Source organism: Rhagoletis pomonella, unplaced genomic scaffold (genome assembly GCF_013731165.1).
Source record: "Rhagoletis pomonella isolate Grant_MI unplaced genomic scaffold, Rhpom_1.0 Rhpom_scaffold_00002, whole genome shotgun sequence".
NCBI classification, from domain to species: Eukaryota; Metazoa; Arthropoda; class Insecta; order Diptera; family Tephritidae; genus Rhagoletis; species Rhagoletis pomonella.
In genome coordinates, this window is record NW_023458556.1 from 112,843,914 (window position 1) to 112,870,024 (window position 26,111).

Below are 26,111 nucleotides of genomic sequence, written 5' to 3' on the forward strand. Positions count from 1 at the left end.
ACATATTAAACGAATTAAAAGACCACATGGCTCCATCACATAGAAGCACCCACCTATCGCACCAGCTAAAACTCGCGACTTTTTTAAGATTTCTCGCCACCGGCAGTTACCAAAAATCTGTTGGTAACGAAAATATTTCGTCGATGGGGCAGTCAACTGCAGCCAACGTGATCAGGGAATGCCTAAATATTTTTGAGGACCATTTTTGCCAGAAATGGGTGAATTTTAGGAGAAACATCGATGAGGAAAATGCAGTTAAAGAATATTTCTTTGAGAAATACGGAATACCTGGGGTTATTGGTTGTGTTGATGGAACACACGTTCGTATTAAGTCGCCAGGAAGTGACAACCACCATTTATACCTCAACCGCAAGGGTTTTTACAGTCTTAATGTAATGGCGGTAGGTTAATGATTTACTATCTTTACAAGTATACATATACACAAACTGAGTTTCCTTACAGATATGCGATCACAACATGGTAATCACATTTGTTGACGCTAGGCATCCAGGGGCGAATCATGATTCATTTGTTTGGAATGTGAGTCACGCAGAACAGGAGCTAAAATCTGATTATAACAATGGAAAAACCAACACATGGCTACTCGGTAAGTTTTAAAACTTAAAAAGGCTATAAAACTATTACTGACAATGAAAATTTTTGTAGGTGATTCTGGTTACCCCTTGCAGCCATACTTGATGACGCCATTCAGAAACGCAGCCGATGAAATTCAACGAGTTTACAACACAAAGCACTCGAAAGCTCGTAATGTAATTGAGAGATGTTTCGGTGTTTTGAAAAACCGATTTCGATGTATAATTGGCTCGAGAGGGCTACACTATTCACCAGAAAAAGTTACACAAATTGTAAATGTGTGCTGTGCTATTCATAACGTTTGTATATTTTTCAAACATCAAATTCCATTGGAGAGCCCAGATATGGAGAATCTTGTTAGTTACGAAGAAGAACTGGAAAACAGTAGTAGAATAGCAGAGAGTTTGTTATAAACGCAGTTTTATTATAAAGTATGTGTGTTTAGAATTCAGGTACACCACAAAATTCATTTGTCTTGAAATTAATAAAATATTTTCATAAAAATTCAACAAAATATCTTTTCAGTCTTAAATCCTAAATCTACATATAAACTAAGTAAATGTAACAAAATATCAATTCACACTTAAATCTAAAAAATATTTACACAAAAAAAAACAAAATATCACTTCAATACTCTCACAATAGTGGTATGAAAATTAATTCCGGAAGTACTCCAAAAATTTTTCAAAAATTTCAGATTGGCGTTCCACTGCAGCAGTTAATTTGTTTGTGGCATCCACCTGCAGCATTGATGCCTCTGCCATTTTTTTTGCAGCCTCAGCCTGCACTTTAGCGGCTTCTGCTTGGACTTTGGCAGATTCAGCCACTGTCTCTTGGAAGGTGCGCTTCTTATTAGTGGAACGTAACGTGTGCGTTGGTGTAGGACGGGTTGTCTATGTAGTGGGAGTCACTACTCCCACTGGTGGTGGTTGGTTGTGCCTTATAGGAGATTGAAGGGTGGTTGTTTGTTGCCTTCGTTGGTCAAGTTTTGGCGATTCAGTCACAAGTAAAGGACGCATTTCCTCCAACGACGAATGTCTTGACATGTTAGAGGTCGCCGTCGAAGGAATGCCGAAAAATCTGCCGCTCGGGGCTGCTGACCTCGAAATAAAAACCAGGCTGTCTATGGCCTGCTCAATTTCGGAAAGCGGAGAGTGACGGAATGGGCCACCACCGGTAGCAGTAAGGCTTCGTTTGTTTTCGGCAATCTTCTTTTTTGTCCGGCTTTTCAAGTCAGCCCATATCTTGAAAAATAAATAATGCGCAAGCATTTATCTACCACATACAATTTATGCACTTATGCTTACTTTCTTCCATTCGACGGCCGTTCTTGTAGGAGGACCATGAGAATTAATTTTCCCCATAATTTCCTCCCACCGCTCCTCTACCCTTCCTCGATCAGATCCAAACACTGCAACACCTCTGGCCAGGTCAGGATTTCTCTCCATTTCTTTTACCAGTACTTCAAATTGAGTGGTTGTAGTTTTTTTCAGCGCTACAAGCATAAATATTAATATATTTCCTTAAACCAAGTTATATTTTTTATTTTCTTACTTTTCCTGGCAGAACCCTCCATCTTAACGATCACTAATAACCTTTCGTCTGTTTTCAACGATTGTCGTCTCACTTTCGTCTTCTATTCGCCTTAAAAAATTCCAAACTAGGCGAAAACTACGTAACGATCAGCTGTTTTCGTGCTGCCAGACGATTTCGACTTACATACTACCAACACACGAAAGAAACGTCTGGCAGACGAAACGAACGTTCGCTTCGAGATACATGATTAGGCTGATAATTTTGCCAATTTTTACCACAAAAGCTTCTTTCAATAGTCCTAGAACAGAGCTGGGCAGCTACGACAGAGAATTTTTGTAGTGTGCGTGCAATTGATGTCACTGTGTGCGTGCGAACAAGTCGTGCGGTTGAATGAAGCTGTCGCTGCCCTGCAGGAAATGCAGCTAACTATAAGCTAACTTTAAGTTGATTAGGAAGGAGCTAAAAGTCACTTATTATCTGTATATTTTTTTGACGAAATCTAACTATATTTCTATGGCGATGGCCGCGAAATAGTCAAGGGTGGTTTACCTCTGCATTAGATGTAGTCAAGGGTGGTTACCTCTGCATTCGATGTAACTAACTAGTTTTGGACATAAAATATCAATAGGAAAAAGAAAATTTTTTTTTTATTATATTTTTTTATTTTTATTTATTTTATTACATTTCATATTTGTTTACATATTCTGCTGTAGGTGGTCCCATATTAAACTCCGTCAGACATAACTTCAAAATGATAATATGAAATTTCGATCTTCCTTTTATTTGTCCTCAATTCGAAAAAGTATTTGCGAAGTGCAGGATATTTAAATAGAAACGCGTTTAAAGAAAACAATCTCCTTCATTACTCTTGCATTACTTGTCAACAGTTTCACGTAAGCTTTTTGCAGCTAACTACTAGTTATATATTTTATAGAAATCTCTAAAAAAAGCTAACTGCAAGTGGGTTATTTTTTATCAATTGATAATTTTTTCTGCAGGGTGCCTTCTAAAGCAGAGCGTGTATGTATACGCGAATAAAAGCCTGATTATGGCAACGTAACTTAACTTAACGGAACGCAGAACTTAGACAAGCAAAATGAAACAGATTTCGACGGGGAATGAGGAATCAATATGAATATCCTTATGATCGAACACTTCGTTATCGAGATTTTGCAAGTTCAAAATAAGTTGAAAATATAACGATGGAATGAAAAAAATTATCGATAACATTTTGAATATTTAGCAACAAATGCAGATGTGCTTAAGTCGAAAAACACCACACACGCGGCTTGACAAACCAAGCGAAATATTCCTTTGCTTAAAGCTATTTATGTTGTGTATGGGGGTTTTTGAAGGTTTGACAAGCCATTTGAGGGAAATGTGACCAAAAAAAAAATTTTTTATTTTCTGGCCGCCATATTGACGTTTGATTTACGTTGTGTATGATAAAATCGCTTCATTCGCAACGGAATTTTTACCGATTGAGGACGCAAGAGAGAAAAATTTTAGAAAACCAAACCCTTTTACATTGTGAACCGGAAGAAAACTAAAATTCTTTGCTTGAGCGAGTCATGTTTGCATGGTGTATGGGGAAATGGGAAAAGTAGTTTTGAAGAATGTTTGACAAGCCGCTTGTGTGGTGTATTTTGCTCTTTATAAAACTTCGGAAAGTTTTTTGTTCAAAAATTTGCAGAGCGATTTAACAACTCTCTCGTGTGTAAAACATGGTTGCATTTGTTATCTGCATATATGTCGAGAGAAAATTCCTTAAAAATTCCCCAAAATAAAAATCCTCAAAAAATACTCAAGCGCTACCGAAATTCCTTCCGTTTTGAGGAATTACTCACTAAGAGGCAACACTGGTTCAATTATAAGCAACATCCTTTTAACAGAATTTTTAAGAGAGAGAGTAAGTTACGTTAAGTTACCATAATCAGACCATAAGTCAATTAGTTCCTAAACGTGCGCAGGAGCACTCAAACTATACCGGAGAGTAATTCGAGCGCCGATCAGCTCAGACGGTGTATTTTCTCTCAGGCGGCCACGGTAGAAAAGGAAAGCCAAAACTTAAGGCCTGATTATGCATACTTCGCATAACTTCGCACAACCTTTTGTACCAGTCAATGGAAATGTAACTTAAGAAAATGTGAAGCAAAATCGAAACTCAACAAATCGCTAAGTTTTTAAAAGTTTTGCTAATTTCTGGGTGATGGTATAAATACAAAGTACATACGAAATTACAGTTGAAGTTTATGCGAAATTGTGCGAAGTATGTATAATCAGACCATTAAACATTGATAATATTGAAAATTTCGAAATGCAGTGTATCCACCATAAACTCTTGGATCTAAGTTAAAGAATTCAAAGATTAATTAGAAGAAAGTCCTTTTTTTAAACGCGCGGATTTTGCTTTACCTTACTAATTTTACCTTTAAGGAGAGCTGGAAGTAAAACTTTTCAGAAAAATTTTGCGAAGAAATTTTTTATAACACGAGTTCTTATGATCAATTAAATAACTGAAATTGCAGACTTTAGCAGTTTGTAAAATATTTTTAGTTCACTGTCTAGTTTATATAAATATGTGCATACATCTCCACATATATATACATACATATAATACGCTAAGGCATTTTTTGTCCAGGATAAAAGATCTGCACCGTTCGCTCGATTTTCAAAAATGGGGTGTCAAATTAAAGCGCTTGGCCTGTAGATGTGCAAACTGGTTTTATTTTAATCAATCCATTATATCCGCGTTCGCTCGATTTTTCCAAAAAGAGGTGTCAAATCAAACGGCTTGGACTGCAGATGTGCTGTAACATCTTACTTTTCTGAAAAGAGTTGCCACCCTTTAAAAATTATATTCAAACTATTTAAAAAATGAATCACTTATTACAAAATGGGTATCAATCGAAATGGGTTTGAAAAGCTTTGTTTCTTAACTGAATAGAAGGGTAGCCATCTGTTTAAAAAATCAAATTCAATTTGAAATAAGGGAATTAGGTAATATTTATCACCATATGGGTGCCAAACAAAGGGGTTTTCAGAAAGTAGTAGTTTGAAAATATTTTTACGAGGGTTTCACCATGCTTGAAATGTCGAAGTTTTATGAAATATCAAAATATGGATGTCAAACGAAGGAGTAATAAGATATCTTTAGTTTGAACGCTACGAGTAGTTTTGAGGTGTTCGAAGAGGACTGCCACCTGTTTAAAAAGTTAAATTCAAATTATTTAGCTAGTTAAATGAATTATTAAAATATGGGTATTAATCGAAAGGGGTTTGAAAATTTTTTTCGGAACTATATTTAGTGCGGTTGCCACATGTTTGAATAATCATATTCCACTTAATTCATCAGTTAGTTAAAATATTGATCGCAATGTCCGACGAAAGATAGTTAACAAGGGCTAAGCTTTAAAATACTTTTGAAGAGGGCTGCCACCTGTTCGAAAGGTCTAATTTAAATACCTAATACAAAAAGTTTATGAAATATAACAAATAGTTAAAGAAAATTATGTTAAGAAATCTTTAGTTTGAACCATGATAAAAAAATAGGAAGGTAGAACCGCTGAGAGGAATTTTTCAAATTCTTGACGTTTGCAAGCAATTTTATTTTAAAATTTTACACACAAACTCACACACACTTTCTCATTTTCAATCTCAAACAACAACAACTTTGAACAATTCCTTTTTTTTACTCTCAATTTTATACGATTTTAAAATGTTGGCAAACTTAAAAAAAAAATCATGGCCGACGTATTGAGAGAACGGTTTTACCTTACTATGCTTTTATCATGGTTTGAACTTTTGGAATACTTGAAGAGGGCTGCCACGTGTTTAAAAAGTTACATTCAAATTATTCAATAACTTGGATGAATTATTAAAATATGGGAATCAATCGAAATGGGTTTGAAAATGCTTTATTTCTGACCTTTATTTAGGAAGGTTGCCATGTGTTTGAACAATCAAATTCAATTTAGTTCATCAATTTATTGAAATACATGTGTATCACAATGTCAGGAGAAAGAGATTTAATTTTAGTTTGAGAATACTTTTGAAAAGGAATTTCAAAAATGTAAGGTCAAGTTAAAGACCTTAGGCTGTATATATATGTGTGATAAAATTTATTTTTTTTTAATTAAGTACTTTTTTCAACGGTCTAGGGTGATTCGAAATTTGATGAAATTAAAAACCTGCACTATGCGAGACCTCTTTTCACTCAGAAACGGCTGCACGGTTTTAGATGAAATATGACACTCGGATCTCTTATAACTCCGACTAACTTTTGCAATATCATTTAAGTTTTTGAAATTCAATTTTGGGCGTTGTTATAAGTGTTTTGGGTGGTGTTATAAGTGTCATAGCAACGAATTCGAAATAAATATATGTGTGCACCTTATTTTGGTTTTAAAAGTCTTTTTCAGCAATTAAACTTATAAAATCCGTCGTTTTATCAAAATTGCGGAAAATGTAAAAACAACGTTACGTCAAAAAATGCCCAATTGCGCACTTTCGCTACAATTATAACGAGTTGTCCCTTCTTGTTATCAACGTTCTTTGCTATTAGTACTATTTAGCTCTTTTTCTCGACCATTTTAACTCCAAATGAAATTTTTCTCTGGCAATACTGGTCAGTTGGCACAGAATAGAAACGGCGCTTGCTTTATTTGATTAGACCAAGAACGCGGGGATTCCTGGGATTAACTTGGCGAAGATGGTCCAGGCGCTTCAGCCTTGAAATAGGGGTGTTGGATTATATATTTCAATCTCGCTGGAGACCACTTCAGATCAGTGGAATTATTTTTGCATGCCTTGTAGCCACTTGTCGGCTCAGTGGCGGTGTGCAGTCCAGAGGATCGTCTAAAGTAGCACTAGGCAGTAATTGCATTTTACTGATGTCACGTTCTGTCATTGGCTCTTATTTTTTACATGGTATCCAGAATCCGGGTATCCGCCGGTACATACCTATTTGAAGCTGTTTAATCAGTTTTTTTTTTTTGAATTTTTTTGAGTACGCAGTTTTTTTAATTTCAGAATAATAAAGTGTAAGTTTGAAGTTGCTAGGACTTACCGTTGATTTTTGGCATCCTTGAATTAATCGCTGAATTCCTAAATCCTTCGGGTTCTTTTCACTGGATTGTTAAATTGTTTACGTTACAAAAATACTTTCATCATTATTTTAAAATCTACGGTTACTTTTTAGTAACAAATTGTATTCAATACAACACATTTATAGTCAGCAGAAGCTCCATATTTTTACAATATTTTTTGAACTATTTATTTTACATTGAATTAGAAAAAGACTATGGAACAAGTACTGCAATGATACGTATGCATAAGCGATATACCTCTTTTAATACATATTTATGTATGTAATTAAACAAGTGAATAGATTCTTCAATGATTATTTGTTTTGTAATATTATTTAGTAATTTGTTTATGTTTTTCTTTTATTAGTATAAAAGTTTATCAAAAACATTTGTTCTTGAATGAATTTATATTCAGGTTGTTTCTTTTTAAGGAATTGGCATCGCCGATTCTTTGCCCTCCGGCCGATTAATCGGCATCGGCAGCGGCCAAAAATTGGAAATCGGTCGGACGCTAAACTGCATACTCAAAAAATGTATAAGCAACTTTGCAGAAGTTTTATAATTCTCGTACAATATTTGAAATGTGACTTTATATTGGTTTTTGTTAGATAATGAGCTGCACTTTTATAAAAAAAAAATAATAAATATGAAATAAACAAAAGAATCTCCGTCAGGAATAACAATTTAACAAACCAAAAACGTAGAATATATAGAATGGTCGCACGGAATGAAGAGGACCCTCGACAAAAATATTCCCGTACAAATCGATTTGTGTAGACCGACGGACGCCACACTGGCTTTTTAAAGTCACAAATCCATTTTAAATAGATAGCCGGAAAGTTGGTCTGGGGTTTACTACAGGTCGTATGATCATTACGTGATATGCATTTACGAATATGCCCATGCATAAGTATTGGACTCTACTGGTTCGTCCATGGCAGAGGCGATTATTTTCTTCCCTTTTCATCCAAACTTTACACAATAAATTTTATAAACAGAACTTATAAGCTTATAGCAAAAGCCAAAGGTTGTCTCACTACATTCTTGTTGTTAAATTTGAACATATGCATACACACAAACATATTAAGATAATGATAACTATTTAAGTTACCTAATACTTTACAGTATATTTTGCTTAGCCGCACATCCTTCTTTGCACGAAAAACTTGTGCACGTAACCGAAAAAGGCACTTAAGCGAATTTTCTTTACTACTTCAAAGAGGAAGGTATCCGAATCCCTATGAAACCAAATATTGGCGGAGCACTTACCATGTAGAAATTACTGCAAGCGAAATTTTTACCGAATGTTATCTAATTATCTATATAACTACATAAATTGATAGCCATTTTTGTTGTTCTGCGAGACAATTTTTAAGGCAGGTATCGCCAACGTGCAGGTATGTTGAATGCATCTATCGGAGCAGTTTCCTTATAAATGTTAAAAATAATGCTTTTGATGCGCATTTTGGGGTAGGTATCTTAAATGTGCACTTAAGCATAGATGCAGCAAAGCAAAATATACTGTATATGCTTCTGCCAAATTTAAAATACAATCCTAATATTCTTCTAACGACAACCGGTTCCTGAACAGCTTCACTCCTATTGTTATGAATACATACATATGTACATATGTATGTACCTCTCTTACACACTCTTCGCTCAAATGCATATATAAATCTAACTAAAGGTGCCCACATTCATCGACGTGTACGTATGCCGTGTCCGTTTAGGTGAAATTAGTCAAGAACGTAAACCTACCGGTACGTAAACCCGAGTCAGCTGACACGATCTGTCAGCTGATTTCTTCCTTCTATAGATGGTCGCCACTTCGTCAGTTTTGCAGATGGTAAAACAGTTATAAGTTACTGTTGAATAAGATTTTTTGTTGAAAACTAAGTAGTTTATATTTAGCTACGATCTATTATAACACGAAAAATTGTAGTTGAAAAGGTAAGTTTATGAAAAGGCATTGATGAGTGGCAACACTGTAGTAAGCAACACTGAGGGCTCCAGTAATCTACGAAATTCTGCGAATACAGACTGCGTTTAGCTTTACGTTCTGCGTTCTTGACTAATTTCAGCTTTTGACGTAGCAAACACGGTGGTGAGTTTTGATTTACATGGCGCTCTCATAAGTTTGATCGTGTCAGCTGACACTTTAACGTACGTGTACATGAAAACTCACCACCGTATACGTGCGACGTTTACGCGTGCTTCTCTCTCTCTCTCTATTAACAGTAAATTTTATATGTTGCTACGTGCTACGGTGAGTATGGGCACCTTAAACGTTTACATTTGCGAACAAGTTCTACATATTTAAGCCTGGCGTTCATTTAACTATACTTCACAGCTCAGCAACTTTACCCATTCGTGAGATATCAACGAAGCTTTGCGGTTGTTCAGCCGGTCTAAGTAACAGATTTCCTTTGAATATCATTATTCTCCAAAGACGTAAACAAAAACTAAGTGAAATTTTGAAAATAAAATGGATACAACAAGTGCACGTCCCCTTTTGGCTATATACAATGAGCCCCCTGCTACTGAGGTTGAGAGTAGTAGCTTTGCTACGAACCTTTTAACCCTTGACAATCCCGTCTTTTGCTGTTTCTTATTCTGGGCTAGCATACTGGTGATGAAGATGCTGCTTATGTCGTTGTTGACAGCACTACAACGGTTTCGACATAAGGTATGTAAAATTTAGATGCAACCAGATGGTATTTATAATTCTATTATAGGTCTGATTATGCATACTTCGCATAACTTCGCACAACCATTTGTACCAGTGCAATAAAAATGTAACTTAAGAAAATGTGAACAAAATCTAAACTCAACAGATCGCTAAGTTATTAAAATTTCTGCTAATTTCTGGGTAATGGAGTACATACAAAGTATATACGAAATTACAGTTTGAAGTTTATGCGAAGTTGTGCGAAGTTATGCGAAGTACATATGCATAATCAGGCCATATGCTTGTTTTGGCAGTATACTTAAGTATATTATATGTATTTTGATTTAAATTTATTATTGAAGAATTTCAATAGGTACATGTACATACATATGTACCTTTAGTTTATTAATTATAACCAGTTTCATTCAAAGCTCTATCGATTCTCAAGAGCAAAATGAAGATATTAAACTGCGTATAAAATTTAATACATTCTAGTACATACACACATATATATGTACATACATACATTCGCTAAAGTTAATTTAAAAAACCAAACAAAATTCAAATAAAATTTCGCTGATTTAAAAACTCTATTTTGGTCCTGTTTTTTTTTTTTAAGTTGGCTTCAATCAAAATGGGGATCTGAAATACTTAATGGACTTTCTTTTTAAATACATATTTTTCATAGACTCGCAAATTAATCTTATTTTAATTTTGATTCTGGTTATTTTAAAAAGACCGTTGAGTTTTCATTTCATGTGAAAAATAATAGGGACACGACATTTTGACCAGGTTTGGTTATTTTTCTTTTGTTTGTTTAAGGTTTATTATTTTTTCTTTTATAAAACTAAAGCTAACCATCTAACAAAACCCATATAGGTAAGTCCAAATTTCAAACTTTGTTGAAAAGTAAGATAAATTCAACATTTTACAACGACAACTAACTTTTTATTAAGAATTTCAAGAAAAAAACCTCAGTATGCAGTTACAGTGAACCCCGCTTAAGTACCTAACCCGCTTAATTAACCAACATTTTTGTGCGCCGTGAATTTTTTTATGTAATCTGAAGAAATTCCCTCTCTTAAGTACCTCCCCGCTTATTTACCCAACCCGCCTAAGTACCTAAATTTTTCGTACCTCATTTCCCATTTACTTATAATTTTCCCCTTTTAAGTGCTCTTTGAAGATTCCTTAAAATACTTACATACATATTCTGAAATTCAATGGCAACGCTACACACCTTCGGCAAATAAATTCAACAAATCAACGGTAATCTTTAGCCACTTGAAACTTGCACATTATTAAACTAAAATTAAAAGGGCAGTAAAACTTTATATTCAAAAAACTCTTCTGAGAAAAAACTTTGAAATTTTGATGCATTTTTTTAAGTGTTTTACAAAATCTTAAGCTTAGGTTTATTAATTAATTAATCCCAACGGCTTTTTACCCTCCATTCCCGCCCAACCGACACGAGGGGCGCAGTCCGCATAACGTACGGAACCTTTTTTTTTGTTTTTTGTTTTTTTGGTGCCGAGTAGTGGAAACAGGAGTTGGTTAAGTGTCGAGATCTAAAACTATTCAGCTACAGAATCAAATTCATCAGCTGATTGGATATGCTAAAGATAGTATTTCAATTATTGAGAGTGGAAATAATAGTTTTCTTTATAGTAAAAATCGAGTCCGATACGTCAAACGTGCTGGAATGACAGTTAAAATCCTGACATAAACCACGGAATGATTCGTTTAGTTCAAAATTAGTTTTGCATGGCTTTAAAAAGAGAGGTCGAAAGTGTCTTGACACTCGAGAAGGAACATTAAAATTTACCTCAGCCAGGAGGGCCGGGCTATTAATCAAGCCTGTCATTAATTTTACGATAAATATTATACCTAGCATTTCTCTACGGCTTGCGAGTGTAGGCAAATTTATGAGCTTTAGACGACTTGTGTAAGGGGGGGAGATTGTAATCTGAATCCCAGTTAAAATTACGCAATGCAAAAAGCAAGAATTGTTTTTGAATTGATTCAATCCTTTCTGAATTAACTTGGTAGCGGGGATTCCAAACAATAGATCCGTATTCTAGTATAGGTCTAACTAAACTGGTAAAAAGAGCTTTTGTAACATAAGGATCTTTGAACTCTTTTGACCATCGCCTTACAAATGCAAAAACGCCTTTGGCTTTATTGACTGTGACATTATGATGGTTGAAATTGAGTTTGGAATCCATTGTGATACCAAGATCGACAAAATTGGACACCTGCTCCAGATTATAATTTGATATTGAATAAACAGCTGGTTGAACAGCCCTCCGAGAGAAACACATAACTTTACATTTTTGAAGGTTTAGTGGCATATAGTTTGTATTACACCAACTAACCACGTTGTTCAGATCCGCTTGTAACAAAGACCTTTCTTCGATAGAGGACAATGTTTTAAAAAGTTTCACATCATCGGCATACATTAAAATTTTTGAATGTTTTATTGTAGAAGAAATATCATTAATGAATATCAGGAACAGAATCGGACCAAGGTGGCTTCCCTGAGGAACCCCTGAAGAAACTTTAATGATGTTGGAAGAGCAATTATTAACAATAACTCTTTGTGTTCTATCAGAGAGGTAAGATGAGATCCATTGAAGAAGACTGGGCTGAAAGACGATTAGGTCGAGTTTACGGATGAGTAACGAGTGACATACTTTGTCAAAAGCTTTACTGAAATCGGTGTATATTACGTCGGTATGAGCATTTTCTCTAAAACCGTTTGAGACATGAGTTGTAAACTCCAATAAATTAGTCATAGTAGATTTTCCTTTAGAAAACCCGTGTTGAGATTGTGTAATTGAAGAAAATATAGAATATGTCAGCTGGTTAACAATAATTGCTTCGAATAATTTGGGGATAGCGGAGAGTTTCGCTATGCCTCGATAGTTTTCTATAGAGGACCTGCTGCCGTTTTTGTGAAGTGGTATTATGAAAAACTCCTTCCAGGCTGACGGAAAAACGCCATGTTTAAGTGACAAATTGAATAGAGTTGTTAAAGGCTCGCAGATGTTCTCAGCGCAGTTTTTAAGAAAACAGGTCGGAATATGATCAGGTCCAGGCCTAAATGACGCTTTTAAGGTTTTTAAATAGTGTAAAACTTCATCGGAAGATATTACTGGAATATATATATATATATATTTACGAAACCATAAAATGATTTAGGATTGTTAATTAAATTCTTCTTAATTTTACATAAATATGAATTATAACATTTCTTATTTAAAGCAAAGTAGCTATGCGGCAAAACTGAGCACCTTAGGTAATCACTGTGTAAGCCCGTTCTTTTATACAGTTTAAAAGAGTGCGACTTTTTATTTTTAAATTTTTTAAGCTCTTTAGTGAACCATAATTGTATTGGTTCTTCATGAACAATATTACGTTTTGGCACATACTTTCGAAACAAATTGAAAACAGTATCATTAAAGTGCTCAACGCTACGCTCCACGTCATCTCTATATATTGGCCAAGATAAATTTGAAAGTTCTTTGTTAATTTTCCTGAAATTTGCTTTCGCAAAAACATATCTAGTACTTGAACTTGACTTATTATTATGTATTTCATTTATGATTTCGTAGCTTAACTCCAGAGCAGGATGGTATGCATCTTCCGGCAAAACTAGGGGATCACACCGATTAATAGAGGCCTTCGGAATATCATCAACGTAAACGAGATCCGAGAGACCTTTCCAAACTTATTTGGACATATATTTATTTGTTTGAGGCAAAGTTCAGCCATTTCCTCGAGAAATACATTGTAACTATCTCTAGATGAAACTGGTACAACATCGGTGTCAATGATATTCCATGAAATGTGTGGCAGATTTAAATCGCCCAAAACAATCATAGAATCGGATGCCGTAAGCATTGTATTTACGGTCTCAAGTAAAGAAACTAGCTGCATATATACTGATACGGCAGAATTAGGAGGGATGTAGCAAAGAGCTAAATAAATATAAGTCTTTCCAGCCTGTACACGTATACATTTAAATTCGGTATATTCAATGGCAGGAACACTAACTTCCTCCGATGGTATCGATGAATGCACCGCAAAAAGAACACCACCGCCGATTCTGCCCTCGCGGTCGCTCCTGTATATTTGATATTCATTTGGAAGAATTTCGGAATTAAAAATATGAGGTTTGAGCCATGTTTCGGTCAAGGAAATAATATTATAATTGCAGTCAAAACCTTTTAAATATAAGTCAGTTAATTTGGTATTCAAACCTCTAACGTTTTGATAGTAAATACTTAAATTAGACTTGCGAGTTAGTTTTTTGAATCCGAATTAAGATTAGAAATTTTAGCTACGTTATTATTACTTTTATTAGGTTTATACTCAAACTCGCGAACAAACGCCCCGGTCGGCCAAAATGAACTATTTAGTAGTGAATCAAAATCTTCGGAAGCTACATCAATTTTAAAATATGAAATATCGCGATCGTATTTAAAATTAAATTTACGAATAAATACATCTTTAGTTCTAATTTTAGTCGATATGTATGACTTTATATCATCCGAGGAAGTATCTTTAGCAAATCTAGAGACAAAGATTGATCTTCTCGGAGGAATTACAACCAACTTTTTGGTAATGGTGTCTGATGTGCGGGGCTCCGAATTATTAGGAGGAACTAAGTTAGACAGTGCAGCTTGAGATGTTGATGCTAGCACTGTTAAATCAACGATTTGACTATTTTTAGAAGTAGACCTAGTGGATATGGCTTTAGATATCAGAGGCTCCAATGCCTGAGGGCATGGAGAAGATAGATTAATAAGTTCCAAGGACTGGGATGGAGGATTTTTTTTACTAGAATCCGTGGCTGTCTTTTTAGGTGGACTAATAACACGCCCACCTTTATTTTCTCGGCTATCCTCAGAATGCGGAGGGTTGTCGAGACAAGTGAAAGACCTAAATATTTTTTCGTAATGCTTAAATTTCTCAACAAGCACCGACAGATCCTTCCCGATCTCAGAAAAACCATTTCTGGACTCCCTAAAGAATTTAAATGAATCAACTTCGGTTGATCTACATTTTTGACAAGACCAACGAAGACCCTTACCCCTCTACCGCTCAAACCAGCACATTTTATATGGGCAATCCCATCGCAGAGCCAGCATGACACACAGGAGTCGCTTTTAACGTTGCAATTGGTTGCAATGTTTAAAATTATATTTATTTTTAGGTTTTAGAAGCAAAAAAGCAAAAACAGTTTTGAAAACGATGTATTAATCAGTGAACCAATCAGCTGGTAAATATCAGTTGAAAAGCTATGTAGCGAACAGTTTTAAATGCACTGTATATTTGACACCTAATAAACACAACGCAAACAGCTGTGACAAAGATGAAACAGCAGAAATGACAAAAAGACAAAAAGAGCAAAATCAATGTGCACAAACAAAAACAATTGTACAACAACAATATATTATATGAAACAAAATACTCGGCACATGCAGTTGAGAATATCAAGTTAAATTAATCAAATTTACAGGAAATTTTGATGTTTTACTTATCTTTAAATTGTGCACCAGAAGTTTATTAACACTTTTTTTAATTTCTTACTTTAATAAGCGTAAACAGCTTCATAAAACACAAAATTTAAACAGATCACAGAAAAACACAGCTTCACAGCTTGACGTGTGCGTATACAGTATAGTTATACTATAAATATGTATAATCAATGACTTTTTAAAGACTTTAATTCTTGTAAAAATTACATACCATTGCTTTATCTATTTTTTTACAATTTTCTTTATTTGTTTATCTATTTAGATAATGCTACGATCTTGGTTTTAAACTACGTATACTTCATTAAATGTTCATGTTGTAATCAAGGATTTGCATATTTATGCAAGTTAACAAGAAGATGTATCTACATCAATAATTATGTTCCCTTAAGTACCCGCATCGAGGTACTTAAGCGGGTTTTACTGTAGATAGCCATCAGTTGAGTGGAGTTTTGTGTAGGGGTATCTCCCCATATTAAAAATCTCATTGGCATTTGTTTTGATAAAAACGAAATTGGGTAGGTTCAGAAGGTGCAGAAGTTGAGCGCAACCGTTGCTAAAAAAATCAATGATCGTAATGCGTCTTCTGAACGGCTTGATCCATTAGCTGTCAAATTCAAAACACACAACACGTTGTCTCAAATGGTCAGAAAAATTTTACGATCATCTAACACGCAACTGTTCAGTTGATCAGAAGTACAAAACAACGCGTTCAGAAGGTGCAATCGCAACAGTTACTGAGCTGTTGCGCCTTCTGAACGTGCCCATTGGTGATTCCCCTTTTTACATGTGCACACATTCATGTCTTAAGTGTCAAATAGAAGGCGGATTTTACGTTCAGTTTTTTAATAAGTTGCATGACGTACAACGTACGACGAGACGTTAAAACTTGTTGCACGTTTGAAACAATTTGAAAAAAAAAAATTACTTTTTAGCTTTTCAATACATCAAAAAAATCGAATTGAAACAATCAACCATTACAAAATTTTTTCAATCAAAGCAGTATTGAAATGTAAAGACTTGTACAATGTACTTAATCCACATATCGTCGTTTAAAGTACAAAGCCGCATAAAGAAAATGCAAAACCTCGTATGTGAGGTTGGCAAGATTTTGTAGGAGAGAGCATGGTAAAATAATTACAGGTATTGTCTTCCCACAGAGCGCATATTCCGATCTTGAAAAACATCATTGTTGCCCACACTAAAAGGTTTACTGCTAGGGAAAAAGGGATATTTCCATACCTCATATACCATGTATGTACACGTATTTTTTTAAACAAACCTTCTTGCGGAGAACTTATTTAATTTGCAAAAGCCGAAAAATAAACATTTGCTTAGTAAATATGTAAATTCAAAATTTGTATGGCTCACTTCATTTCAAACGTTTTTTCTTTTGTTTTGAAAAATTATAAAAATTAAATTGAGCCAAAACAAAAAGCAAAGCCAAATAAAAGTAAAACAATCAACATTGAACTGCATCGAAATGAAAATAAGGGAGCACGAATTTCTGTGTGAAGCGAAACTTTCTGGGAACACAATACCTGTAATTATTGTACCATGGGAGGGAGTAAAGCTAGTCCTATTTGAAAACGGTTCTCCCTTGTATCTCTAATTATCTATTCTTTCTATATCTAAGTATCGATATTTAAGTATAAATGGATAAGGGCTGATGCCAAAAGCTTCCGGTGAGCAAATATCTTTTTGGCACAAATGTCACCCTGCAGAAAAAAATTATCAATTGATAAAAAATAACCCACTTGTAGTTAGCTTTTTTGCGGGATTTCTATAAAATATATAACTTGTAGTTAGCTACAAAAAGCTAACTTGAAACTAGTTGACAAGTAATGCAGGAATAATGAAGGATATTGTTTTCTTTAAACGCATTTCTATGTAAATATCCTGCACTTCGCAAATACTTTTTCGAATTGAGGACAAATAAAAGGAAGATCGAAATTTCATATTATCATTTTGAAGTTATGTCTGAAAGAGTTCGAATTTGGGACCACATACAGAAGAATATGAAAAAAATATGAATTTTAATAAAATAAATAAAAATAAAAAATAAATAAATTATATATAATATAAAATTAATTAATAAATTTTGTTTTTCCTATTGATATTTTATGTCCAAAAGTAGTTAGTTACAAGTTAGCTACATCAAATGCAGAGGTAACCACCCTTGACTATTTCACGGCCATCGCCATAGAAATATAGTTAGCTTTCGTCAAAGAAAATATACAGGTAATAAGTGACTTTTAGCGCCTTCCTAATCAACTTAAAGTCAGCTTATAGTTAGATACAATTCCTGCAGGGCAGTTACGAGGTTTTGCAGAACGACGGTACGCGGTTTTGTACTTTAAACAACGATATGTATATCTTTACCTTAATTCACAAAGGCCCTAACCAACACTTTTTTCGAAAATGAGTTTTTCCCAGATTTTGGTAGGACAAAACAAAATACACCTTCAATGACCTTCAATAAAAATTGTAAAGTCTTAGTACCAAAAACAATGAAGTTAAATGCCAATTTTTAAATTGCTTCTCCTGCAACATTTAAATTTTGTTGGTTAGGGCCTTTGTGAATTAAGGTAACGATATACATATGCTATGATATACATATTTGGTATATGTAATACTCATTATTAAATATATATAGTATATGTATATATTTATATAAAGTATATGTAATACTCATTACTAAATATTCGTTACTTCGTAAAATTTCTGATAAATTGATAAATATTTTTTGTGAACCTACCCCTCCCCCGTCATAAGCGGACATCTCCTATAACCAGTGGCAGTTCCATAGTGAAATTTTTTTCATAATGTACCTTATTTAAAGGTCGTGGTAATATGCATGATACAATAATTTTTAGAAGGTAGTTTCACTTCAAAATTTTTGACATAAACCGTGTCTGTGACAAACGCGCAATGTGGCCACTGCTACGATATAGAACTTGGGGATTATCGCTTGTTATTTTAGATATTTTTTAACAGAACATGTAAAGATTTATATGTTTCATAACTGATCACTTAATTTTTAATATACATTCATTTTTGCCACTGCTAATCACATGAATAAAAATCATAAAAATGAAAATATAACAGCAATATTTCTTGTTTATAATGGATTAGATCCATCGCACACCACAGACTTTATCGGCCGCCAATTTAGATGTGCTCGCTAGTCTTTCCATTGCACCACAACTTATTGGTCAGAGCGATTAAGCTGGTGTAGTGTGCGCACCTCCATACATCTTCATGTATGTACATATTTCAAGCGAGCCCTATCATTTAAATAGGCGGCCGATAAAGTCTGTGGTGTGCGGTGGCTCTTATAGCTGTGTCCTTACATCTATTCCGTGTGTTGCAATATCCACGAAAGCAGCAGTTAATTTTTTATGAAGAAAATTATTACAAAATATTCGAAAATTTCTCTACTTATATGTTTGGCTTTTCTTTGTTTTATTTTTCCAACGTCAAAATCTGGATTTTTTTTTTTTGAAAAAGTTGGTACAACAAAAAATACGAAACACGTTTTCTGTCAGATAGCTAACATGGCGGATAAGAAGTGAAACTACCTTCTAAAAATTATTGTATCATGGTAATATGTAAGCATAAACTTGTTTTCTGATGCATATAAATATGTAAACTGGTGATCAAAAGTGAGTGCATGGTGATTTTTGTTAAATATCGGTAATGTTTTTCTTTATACAGAATTTATAAAAACTCCAAAAAATTTTTTTTTTTTTTTATTTTGAATTTTTAGTAAAATTTTGGGTATGCTGTTATCTGCAGTTCTAGTAAACCAAGTGTAAGTTTTAAGTAACTAAAACACGCGTTAATTTTTAATTTTTTTTTTGCGTTGACGGCTTTTCTACTTTTCAAAAAATAAAAAATCAACGCTAGTTTTTAACCGGCTTCAAAAAAGGAGGAGGTTTTTCTAATGTATGCTACCGCATAACTTTGGACTACATTAACCGATTTTCATAATTTTTTTTTTAAGGAAAGGTGGTACCTCAGAATAAAGATGCCGTTTTTAAATCAAATATTGATTAATCCAGCCCTTGCGATTCGATGTTTTGTCGATTTTTTGGTTCCGATTCGATCCGTGAATCGATTCAAAAAATTCGAGAATAGACATTCGATTTTTCCTCAATCGATGCATATTGATCTACCGTTTACCTCAGAAAATCTATAAAATTTTAAAGAAATTTGAATTGAAGGCTGGTACAATAATATAATGGGGCTTGACACCTCTCACCTTTCTAACTTGAGAGATCAAAGGCCAAAGAATTCAATGGCCTGCCTCTCTTTCTCTTCCGATTAAAAATCTCCTCAGGAAAGCCTCTTGGAAATAACTCTACACATATAAAAGTATGTCCAATACTACAACATAAACTCCAAAGATCGGAATTCCAAACTTTATGGAAATTTTCCTAAAAATTTTGCACTCCTTAATTAATATTTTTAGAAAGAATTTGAATACGTTTTCAGATTTGCAGCAAATCTTTTTTAAAAAGGGTAAATATAGAGTTTGTGCGAAAACAAAAAAAAAAAAAACTTAAAAGCGTCCGTACTGCAAAAAAAATCTGCATATACATATATGTAAGGCCCATTGTATTACACACTTTTTAAAATAGTGGTTAGTTTCGAAGTAAAACATTCAATTTTGTCTCATTTGTGATAAAAAAAATTTAAGCATTTCCTTAAGTTGGGTTAATGATGAATTTCCATGGCAACTTTGCCAACACAATTGTATGAACGACCCATGGTGGAATAATACCAGGTGAAGTACGTCATGCGGACTGCGCCCCTCGTGCGGATGGGCGGGAATGGAGGGTAAAAACCATTGGGATTATTATTATTATTAAAGTAATAAGAGCGAGAAGGAAGATTTGACACTACCTTATTGGAAGTGTTCGCCCCTTAGATTTTTCTTAAAGGCCAGAAATATTAAAAAGAATTACCCTGTTTGACTACAAAAGGGGTAATAATTTGAAGTTTTTTATTTAATACATATACATACATAATATTGAAAATTACTTTTGAAATATTCCTATTTGAAAAATAAAAGAGCCATTTAAATTAACTAAGCATACTTTATTATTTTTTATTCAAATTAGATACATATGTAGAAGCTAAACAATTTTGTGGATTACGCTTGTTTTTAGTATTGAAAGACAAACACTAACAATAACAAAGAGCTTTAAGAATTTACAGCCAATGTAATAAATAACAATTAGAAACTTAAATAAAGATTTTAACGCTAATAAGAGTAGTGTGATGAACTAAATCCACGGAATAGTTCACACAAAGAGAAGTAATCAAGAACGTAGATACTGAAGCCCACCCAGATTGAGAAGTGTCTATATCATTCTAGATGAAAGGTCCAACTACGGTTTCAAAACATTATGTTAATGCTGCACAAACTGATATTTTTAGGCAGAAAAATTTGTTAAAATGGGGAAATTAGTAAAAAAGATTTTTCACATATAATACTTCAAGGACTCACCGACAAATGCATTCAAAAATTTTAATAAAAGTAGCCAATGCATTAACCAATTAAAAGTGACAGTTAACGCCGTACAACTCGATGTCTTGAGGCAAAAACCCTTTTCAAAATGGTGAAATTAGTAAACAAGATTTTGCACAATGAATACTTCCAAGGACTCACCGACGAATGCATAGACTAATCTTGATAATTTTATGAAGAGATGAAATTAGATTCATGAAATCAGCAACGTGAATACAAAAACGCAACGCGTGATATTAATGGTTGTAAGGTTTAAATAAATAAGTTTAAATAGGTATATATGGGAGGTTTATAAAGGTTAATCGATTATACCTTTAGCCCCTCAGGCGCTTATTAAAATAATGTATACGGAAATGCGTCCTGCACTTAAAAAATAGCTTTTTCACATTTATTGAAAGGTCTATTTCATGGCTGTGGGATAATAATTACTTCGCCATTAAGTATTTGAAATATCCAACTTTTCAGCGTAACCTGTTACGCTGGTGAATGTAACAAACGAACGCCCTCGTAAGTCCACGTTTTTCTGCAAATTACACAGCTTGGCTAGGCATTATTAATTTTTTAATCACAAATAAATTATATAGTATTTTTCACAAAAATTCAAACGTTATAGAAAGTTATAGAAAAAAACAAAATTTCCACAAAAATTCAAACGGGAAATTTTAGAAAAAAAAACAATGTTGCAAGCAAATAATAAATGACCAAATTGCCCCCCAAATATATGTAAATACATACTTCCAAAGGAGCAACACATAAAACGTTCAACGAATAAAGGCAACATTGTGAAATATAAGGCAGCCGAATGTCAGAAAATGAACAGAGAATGCTATTTTATTACTTCAACTCCGGATTGCAAATGTAATTTTTTTTCAAAATTCTGCACATAAGTGAAAAAGAAACGTTTTTACCATTCCATGCATGGGCATAAATTTTTTGTCATTTTGTTTATTTTTTTCAAAGTATTTACGAATTGTTAGCTTCTTGATAGCGTTTGAATAAATCTGAATACTGAAACCGTTATGAAAAATGTATGTATGCTTTAAAAATTACAATAATAGTTTGGTCAGATCGCCGTGTTTTGTTTCTTTCTAAAAATTAAGTAAAAGACGTTATTTGACCAAATATATAAATCGATCTATTTTTTGTCGATTTCTTCCAGCATCGATTATTTTTATTTCGATTCAAATCGATTCAATTATTATCGATTATTTAGATCTGGCACCTCTACCTCATTCATCATTGGATTATGAAGAAATTAACGGTAGTCTTAAATTTTTGTACGGGAATTGAAGTCGGGATCGTTTTTTTCTTAAAGATTACCTGTTATAAATTTCACATGTTATATAAAAAAAACCGCAAAAGCCGTCAGAAAAAAAATAACAAAAATCCACGCGACTTTTTAGCCGCTTAAAACTTGCAGCTGTTTTACTAGAATTTCATAAGCCATGTAATTGGAAATTTTCTGAATATGAATTGTAACTTTCTGAATTTGAAATGAAAGTTTCTGAATTTGAAATGGAAATTCTGAATTTGAAATGTAACTTTCTGAATTTGAATTGCAACTTTCTGAATTTAAAATGGAAATTCTGAATTTGAGTTGCAGCTTTCTGAATTTAAAATGGAAACTCTGAATTTGAATTGTAACTTTCTGAGTTTAAAATTAAAATTCTGAATTTGAAATGGAAATACTGAACTTGAATTGTAACTTTCTGCATTTGAATAGCTACTTTCTGAACTAAAACTGAAAAAGGTGTAGTGCAACTTGCACAAAATCTACTTTTTATTAAGATATAGCTTCTTGAGCGGCCAGACCTAAAGCTTGGGATTTTCAGACGTTTATTTTTATGTTCTGTGAAATAAAATGACAGGTATTGAACAAATGTGCCAGTTACCAAATGCAAGAAAAAAGGCTGCTCACAACTGTAACTAAATTTCGCGTATGTTATAGAAAGCGTTAATTTTCTTGTGGTAGTCGTTGAGCGGTACTCATTTTACATTTGTGGGTATATAGTATACTTCTTTACTTCTTCAGAAGAAGAATCCGAGATTAAAGGTCAATGTGCTAATTATCATGGCTGAAATATCTTCTTGAGAAAACGCGTGATCAGTGCGTAATTTTTTACTTAGGCTGCGTTTCACCGGATTCATTTAAGTGAAAATTACTTTAATTTGCGAATTTTTGGTTTCACCAATCAATTTTAATTTGTTTTTAATTTTGTTTTAAGTGGCCTATGCTCTTCACTTAAATAAAAATTAAATCGGAACAACTACACTCAGAGATTTTACACGTTTAATCAGCTGATCAATATACACAAACCAGTTTTTTGTGCAAGCATCGCGCAAACTAAAATATTATTTAAAAGAAATGGACTCAGACGATAGCGACAAGGAAAATGAAAGAATTGTTAATATGTTTATAAACCGCCGGCCACGTATGCTAAGACAACGTCGAAATTTTTTTACATTTTACGACGAGGCCGATTTCCGGTGCAGGTTTCTTGTGACGAAAAATGCAGCTTGGATGGTGTTGGAGCTCATTAGAGACAAAATTAAGCATAGCACATCGAGGTAAATGCAACAAATCAATTTATTATAAAGGGAAATGTTTTAAAAGTATATACTAATTCCAGAAATGGAGCAACGTCGCCGCAGGATATGTTTTTATTAACACTTCGTTTCTATGCGCTCGAGTGTGTCCAAAGAACTGGCGGTGACCTAAGTGGCCTTTCAAAGAGCACAGCATGCAATTCATTAAATTTCCTCGGGAAGTTGGAAGGCAGAGGGCAATACAGCAACAGTTTTATAAGAAAGCAAAGTTTCCGCGAGTGATTGCAGCTATGGATTGTACGCATGTAAAGATCCTTTCTCCAGGTTAGTATAATATGTTGCTATATCGTCAGCCGAGTGGAAGATCGACCTATCTCGGCAGCCAGTTCGAAAACGATCTATCTCAGAAAAATGCCCTACCTCAAAATTTGGTTGAAGAACGCCCTATCTCAGCTGTCGATTCAAAAACGCCCTATCTCAGCACATTTTCAGCTGAGATAGGGCATTTTTTTTAACCTAATTCTGGAATAGGGCGTTCTTCAGTCAAATTCTGAGATAGGGTATTCTTCTGAGATAGATCGTTTTCGAACTGGCTTCCACTCAGGTGTCGACATGTAGATGGTCAAGTGCTACACACAAGCTTATTTTAGGTGGTGATGATGCTGAGGTGTACCGTAATCGGAAATGGTTTTTTTCGTTAAACGTTCAAACGCTTTGCGATAGCCATTTAAACATTATGGATATCGTTGCACATTTTCCAGGGTCCACACATGATGCCACTAAATTGAGAAATTCTCGAATATATAGTCGATTTGAAGGAAATGAGTTTGGGAACGCAATAGTAGTTGCTGATAGCGGATACCCATGTAATAGATGGACTATGACGCCACTCTTGAGAGTAAATACACCAACTGAAGCACTATATAATGAATCCCAAATCCGGACTAGGAATTGTGTCGAACGTTCTTATGGAGTATGGAAAAAACGCTTTCCTGTACTTTCATTGGGCATCAGATTACACAGTAGAGAAGTGGAAAGAACTATAGTTGCAACTGCGGTTTTGCACAATGTTTGCAATTTAAATAACGGTGAGGGCGCTCCTCCCCTGGACTCAGAGATAAATGCGATTTTGAACTCGCAGGTTTCCGTGCCCTCTATTTCACTTAGAGGGCAAAGTGATAATATATACAGAAGAGAAATCATACAAAACCATTTTGAAACTTTGTAGTTGCCTAAAGAAATAAAAACAAGTTGCACAAAATGAATATATCTATGTATGTACCAGGGTTGTTGCGAATATTCGCATTCGCATTCGCAACCGCGGAGCTTCCGCATTAATTTTAACATTCGCATTCGCTTTCGCATTCGCAAAACTCAATGCGGATCTTTCGCGAATGCGAATATTGAAGGGACCGAAAATTACAGTTATTTTTTTTACGGGTTTAACTCGGCCAAATATTTTTTATTCCGAAATAAACGTCCTATCCGGATATAAACAAACCGCTTATCCAAATTAAACAAGTTTGGTATCCAATGAAAGAGGACTGAAATAGCTTTAAAACTGAAATGTCTAAACGAGGAAAGCCACACATTGAAAAATATTTCAATAAAAAATTTTAATTAATTACCATAGAACAAACAGTGGGTCAGGTATATATTTACATGAATTTCTTTAGTATTAAGTTATAAAAAAATTTAAATCGAGGTGGTAACCTTCATTCGTTATTTCTTTATTAAAAGCTATTTCAGTCCTCTTTCATATGATACCAAATTTGTTTAATTTGGATAAGCGGTTTGTTTATTATCCGGATGGGACGTTTATTTCGGAATAAAAAATATTAGGCCAAATTTAACTCGGAAGAACTAACTGTTATTTTCGGACCCTGGAATATTGTGCAAGTGCACAGACGTATATCTAACCAGTCACAGAAGAAAGCATTATAATTGAGTTACAAAAACTGAAATCGAAAAACGCTAATGACGTGACAGTTTCTCCGAATTCCGAAACAACTAAAAGAATGAGAATAAATAATTCTTTGGAAAAAAACGGGGTTTAACCCTCTAGTAGGCTGAACCGCCTCCAGACGGTCATTAACTAAACACCTTTTTAGTGCACCTATAATAATTTTTTTCTATATTCGTAAGGCACGATCTTTAGACAAAAATCGTACCCTTACGGCGAAGTAAATTTGAATCCGTTATGTCAATCCGTTTTATTTTAATCGGCAGTTGAATTACAGATTGTGAAAGACACTGTTAAAATTAATTATTTCTTGCTATTTAGTAATTTCGTAATTAAAGAAATTTTTTCTTTTGAAAATTTTTTTTGATATAAAAAAATTCGGTGGATTTCGTAGTTAAAAGCACCGTATTTTGATATAAGTTTCGAAATGGAGAAAATTGCTTTCGAACACAGACCGTATACAGACCGGCTTGCCGACATATAAAAACCCAGTTTGCATTTTTTACCGTCTGCAGACGGCATTGCCGGTTCGTAGGTCAACATTGTGTAAGAAAAAGCTGAAAATATGTCAAAGTATATCGGTGAGCCCGTCTCCAGACGATCTTGGTTTTTCTCCCCTGTAGGAAAAAGTTACTGTCAC

At 34.1% G+C, this 26,111-nt stretch overlaps 4 protein-coding genes across 5 annotated transcripts in view; 3 read left to right on the forward strand and 1 right to left on the reverse strand.

Annotated features, from left to right (window-relative positions):
• The first annotated feature begins 8 nt into the window (after positions 1–8).
• On the forward strand, positions 9–1,049 carry LOC118734337 (putative nuclease HARBI1). The gene is made up of 3 exons (XM_036464058.1): positions 9–401; positions 463–607; positions 667–1,049. Exons 1-3 carry the CDS (start codon positions 27–29, stop codon positions 1,005–1,007), a joined length of 861 nt encoding a protein of 286 aa, XP_036319951.1. The 5' UTR covers positions 9–26; the 3' UTR covers positions 1,008–1,049.
• A 423-nt stretch (positions 1,050–1,472) lies between these two features.
• Positions 1,473–2,248, reverse strand: LOC118734341. Its single transcript, XM_036464063.1, has 3 exons — positions 2,149–2,248; positions 1,902–2,089; positions 1,473–1,838 (listed from the first exon to the last, which is right to left on the reverse strand). Exons 1-3 carry the CDS (start codon positions 2,168–2,170, stop codon positions 1,488–1,490), a joined length of 561 nt encoding a protein of 186 aa, XP_036319956.1. The 5' UTR covers positions 2,171–2,248; the 3' UTR covers positions 1,473–1,487.
• A 7,319-nt stretch (positions 2,249–9,567) lies between these two features.
• LOC118734339 (microsomal glutathione S-transferase 1-like) overlaps positions 9,568–26,111 on the forward strand; it is a 60,491-nt gene continuing 43,947 nt past the window's right edge. For both annotated transcript variants that reach the window (XM_036464060.1, XM_036464061.1), the window contains exon 1: positions 9,568–9,903. In XM_036464060.1, coding sequence (XP_036319953.1) covers positions 9,703–9,903 — 201 coding nt within the window. In that variant the 5' untranslated portion in view covers positions 9,568–9,702. The remainder of the gene's footprint in view (positions 9,904–26,111) is intronic.
• Positions 23,646–24,777, forward strand: LOC118734338 (putative nuclease HARBI1). The gene is made up of 2 exons (XM_036464059.1): positions 23,646–23,832; positions 24,159–24,777. The coding sequence occupies exons 1-2, from the start codon at positions 23,703–23,705 to the stop codon at positions 24,734–24,736; spliced, it is 708 nt and encodes a 235-aa protein (XP_036319952.1). The 5' UTR covers positions 23,646–23,702; the 3' UTR covers positions 24,737–24,777.

Bases quoted from the DNA above. Each gene is read 5' to 3' on its own strand.
- LOC118734337 (XM_036464058.1), top strand. From the start codon at position 27: ATGGCTCCATCACATAGAAGCACCCACCTATCGCACCAGCTAAAACTC. The intron at 402-462 runs GTAGGTTAATGA...GTTTCCTTACAG, and splicing joins ACAGTCTTAATGTAATGGCG to ATATGCGATCACAACATGGT. The intron at 608-666 runs GTAAGTTTTAAA...AAATTTTTGTAG, and splicing joins AACCAACACATGGCTACTCG to GTGATTCTGGTTACCCCTTG.
- LOC118734341 (XM_036464063.1), bottom strand. From the start codon at position 2,170: ATGGAGGGTTCTGCCAGGAAAA. The intron at 2,090-2,148 runs GTAAGAAAATAA...TTATGCTTGTAG, and splicing joins GGAGGGTTCTGCCAGGAAAA to CGCTGAAAAAAACTACAACC. The intron at 1,839-1,901 runs GTAAGCATAAGT...TTATTTTTCAAG, and splicing joins CGGCCGTCGAATGGAAGAAA to ATATGGGCTGACTTGAAAAG.
- LOC118734338 (XM_036464059.1), top strand. From the start codon at position 23,703: ATGCAATTCATTAAATTTCCTCGGGAAGTTGGAAGGCAGAGGGCAATA. The intron at 23,833-24,158 runs GTTAGTATAATA...AGCTTATTTTAG, and splicing joins TGTAAAGATCCTTTCTCCAG to GTGGTGATGATGCTGAGGTG.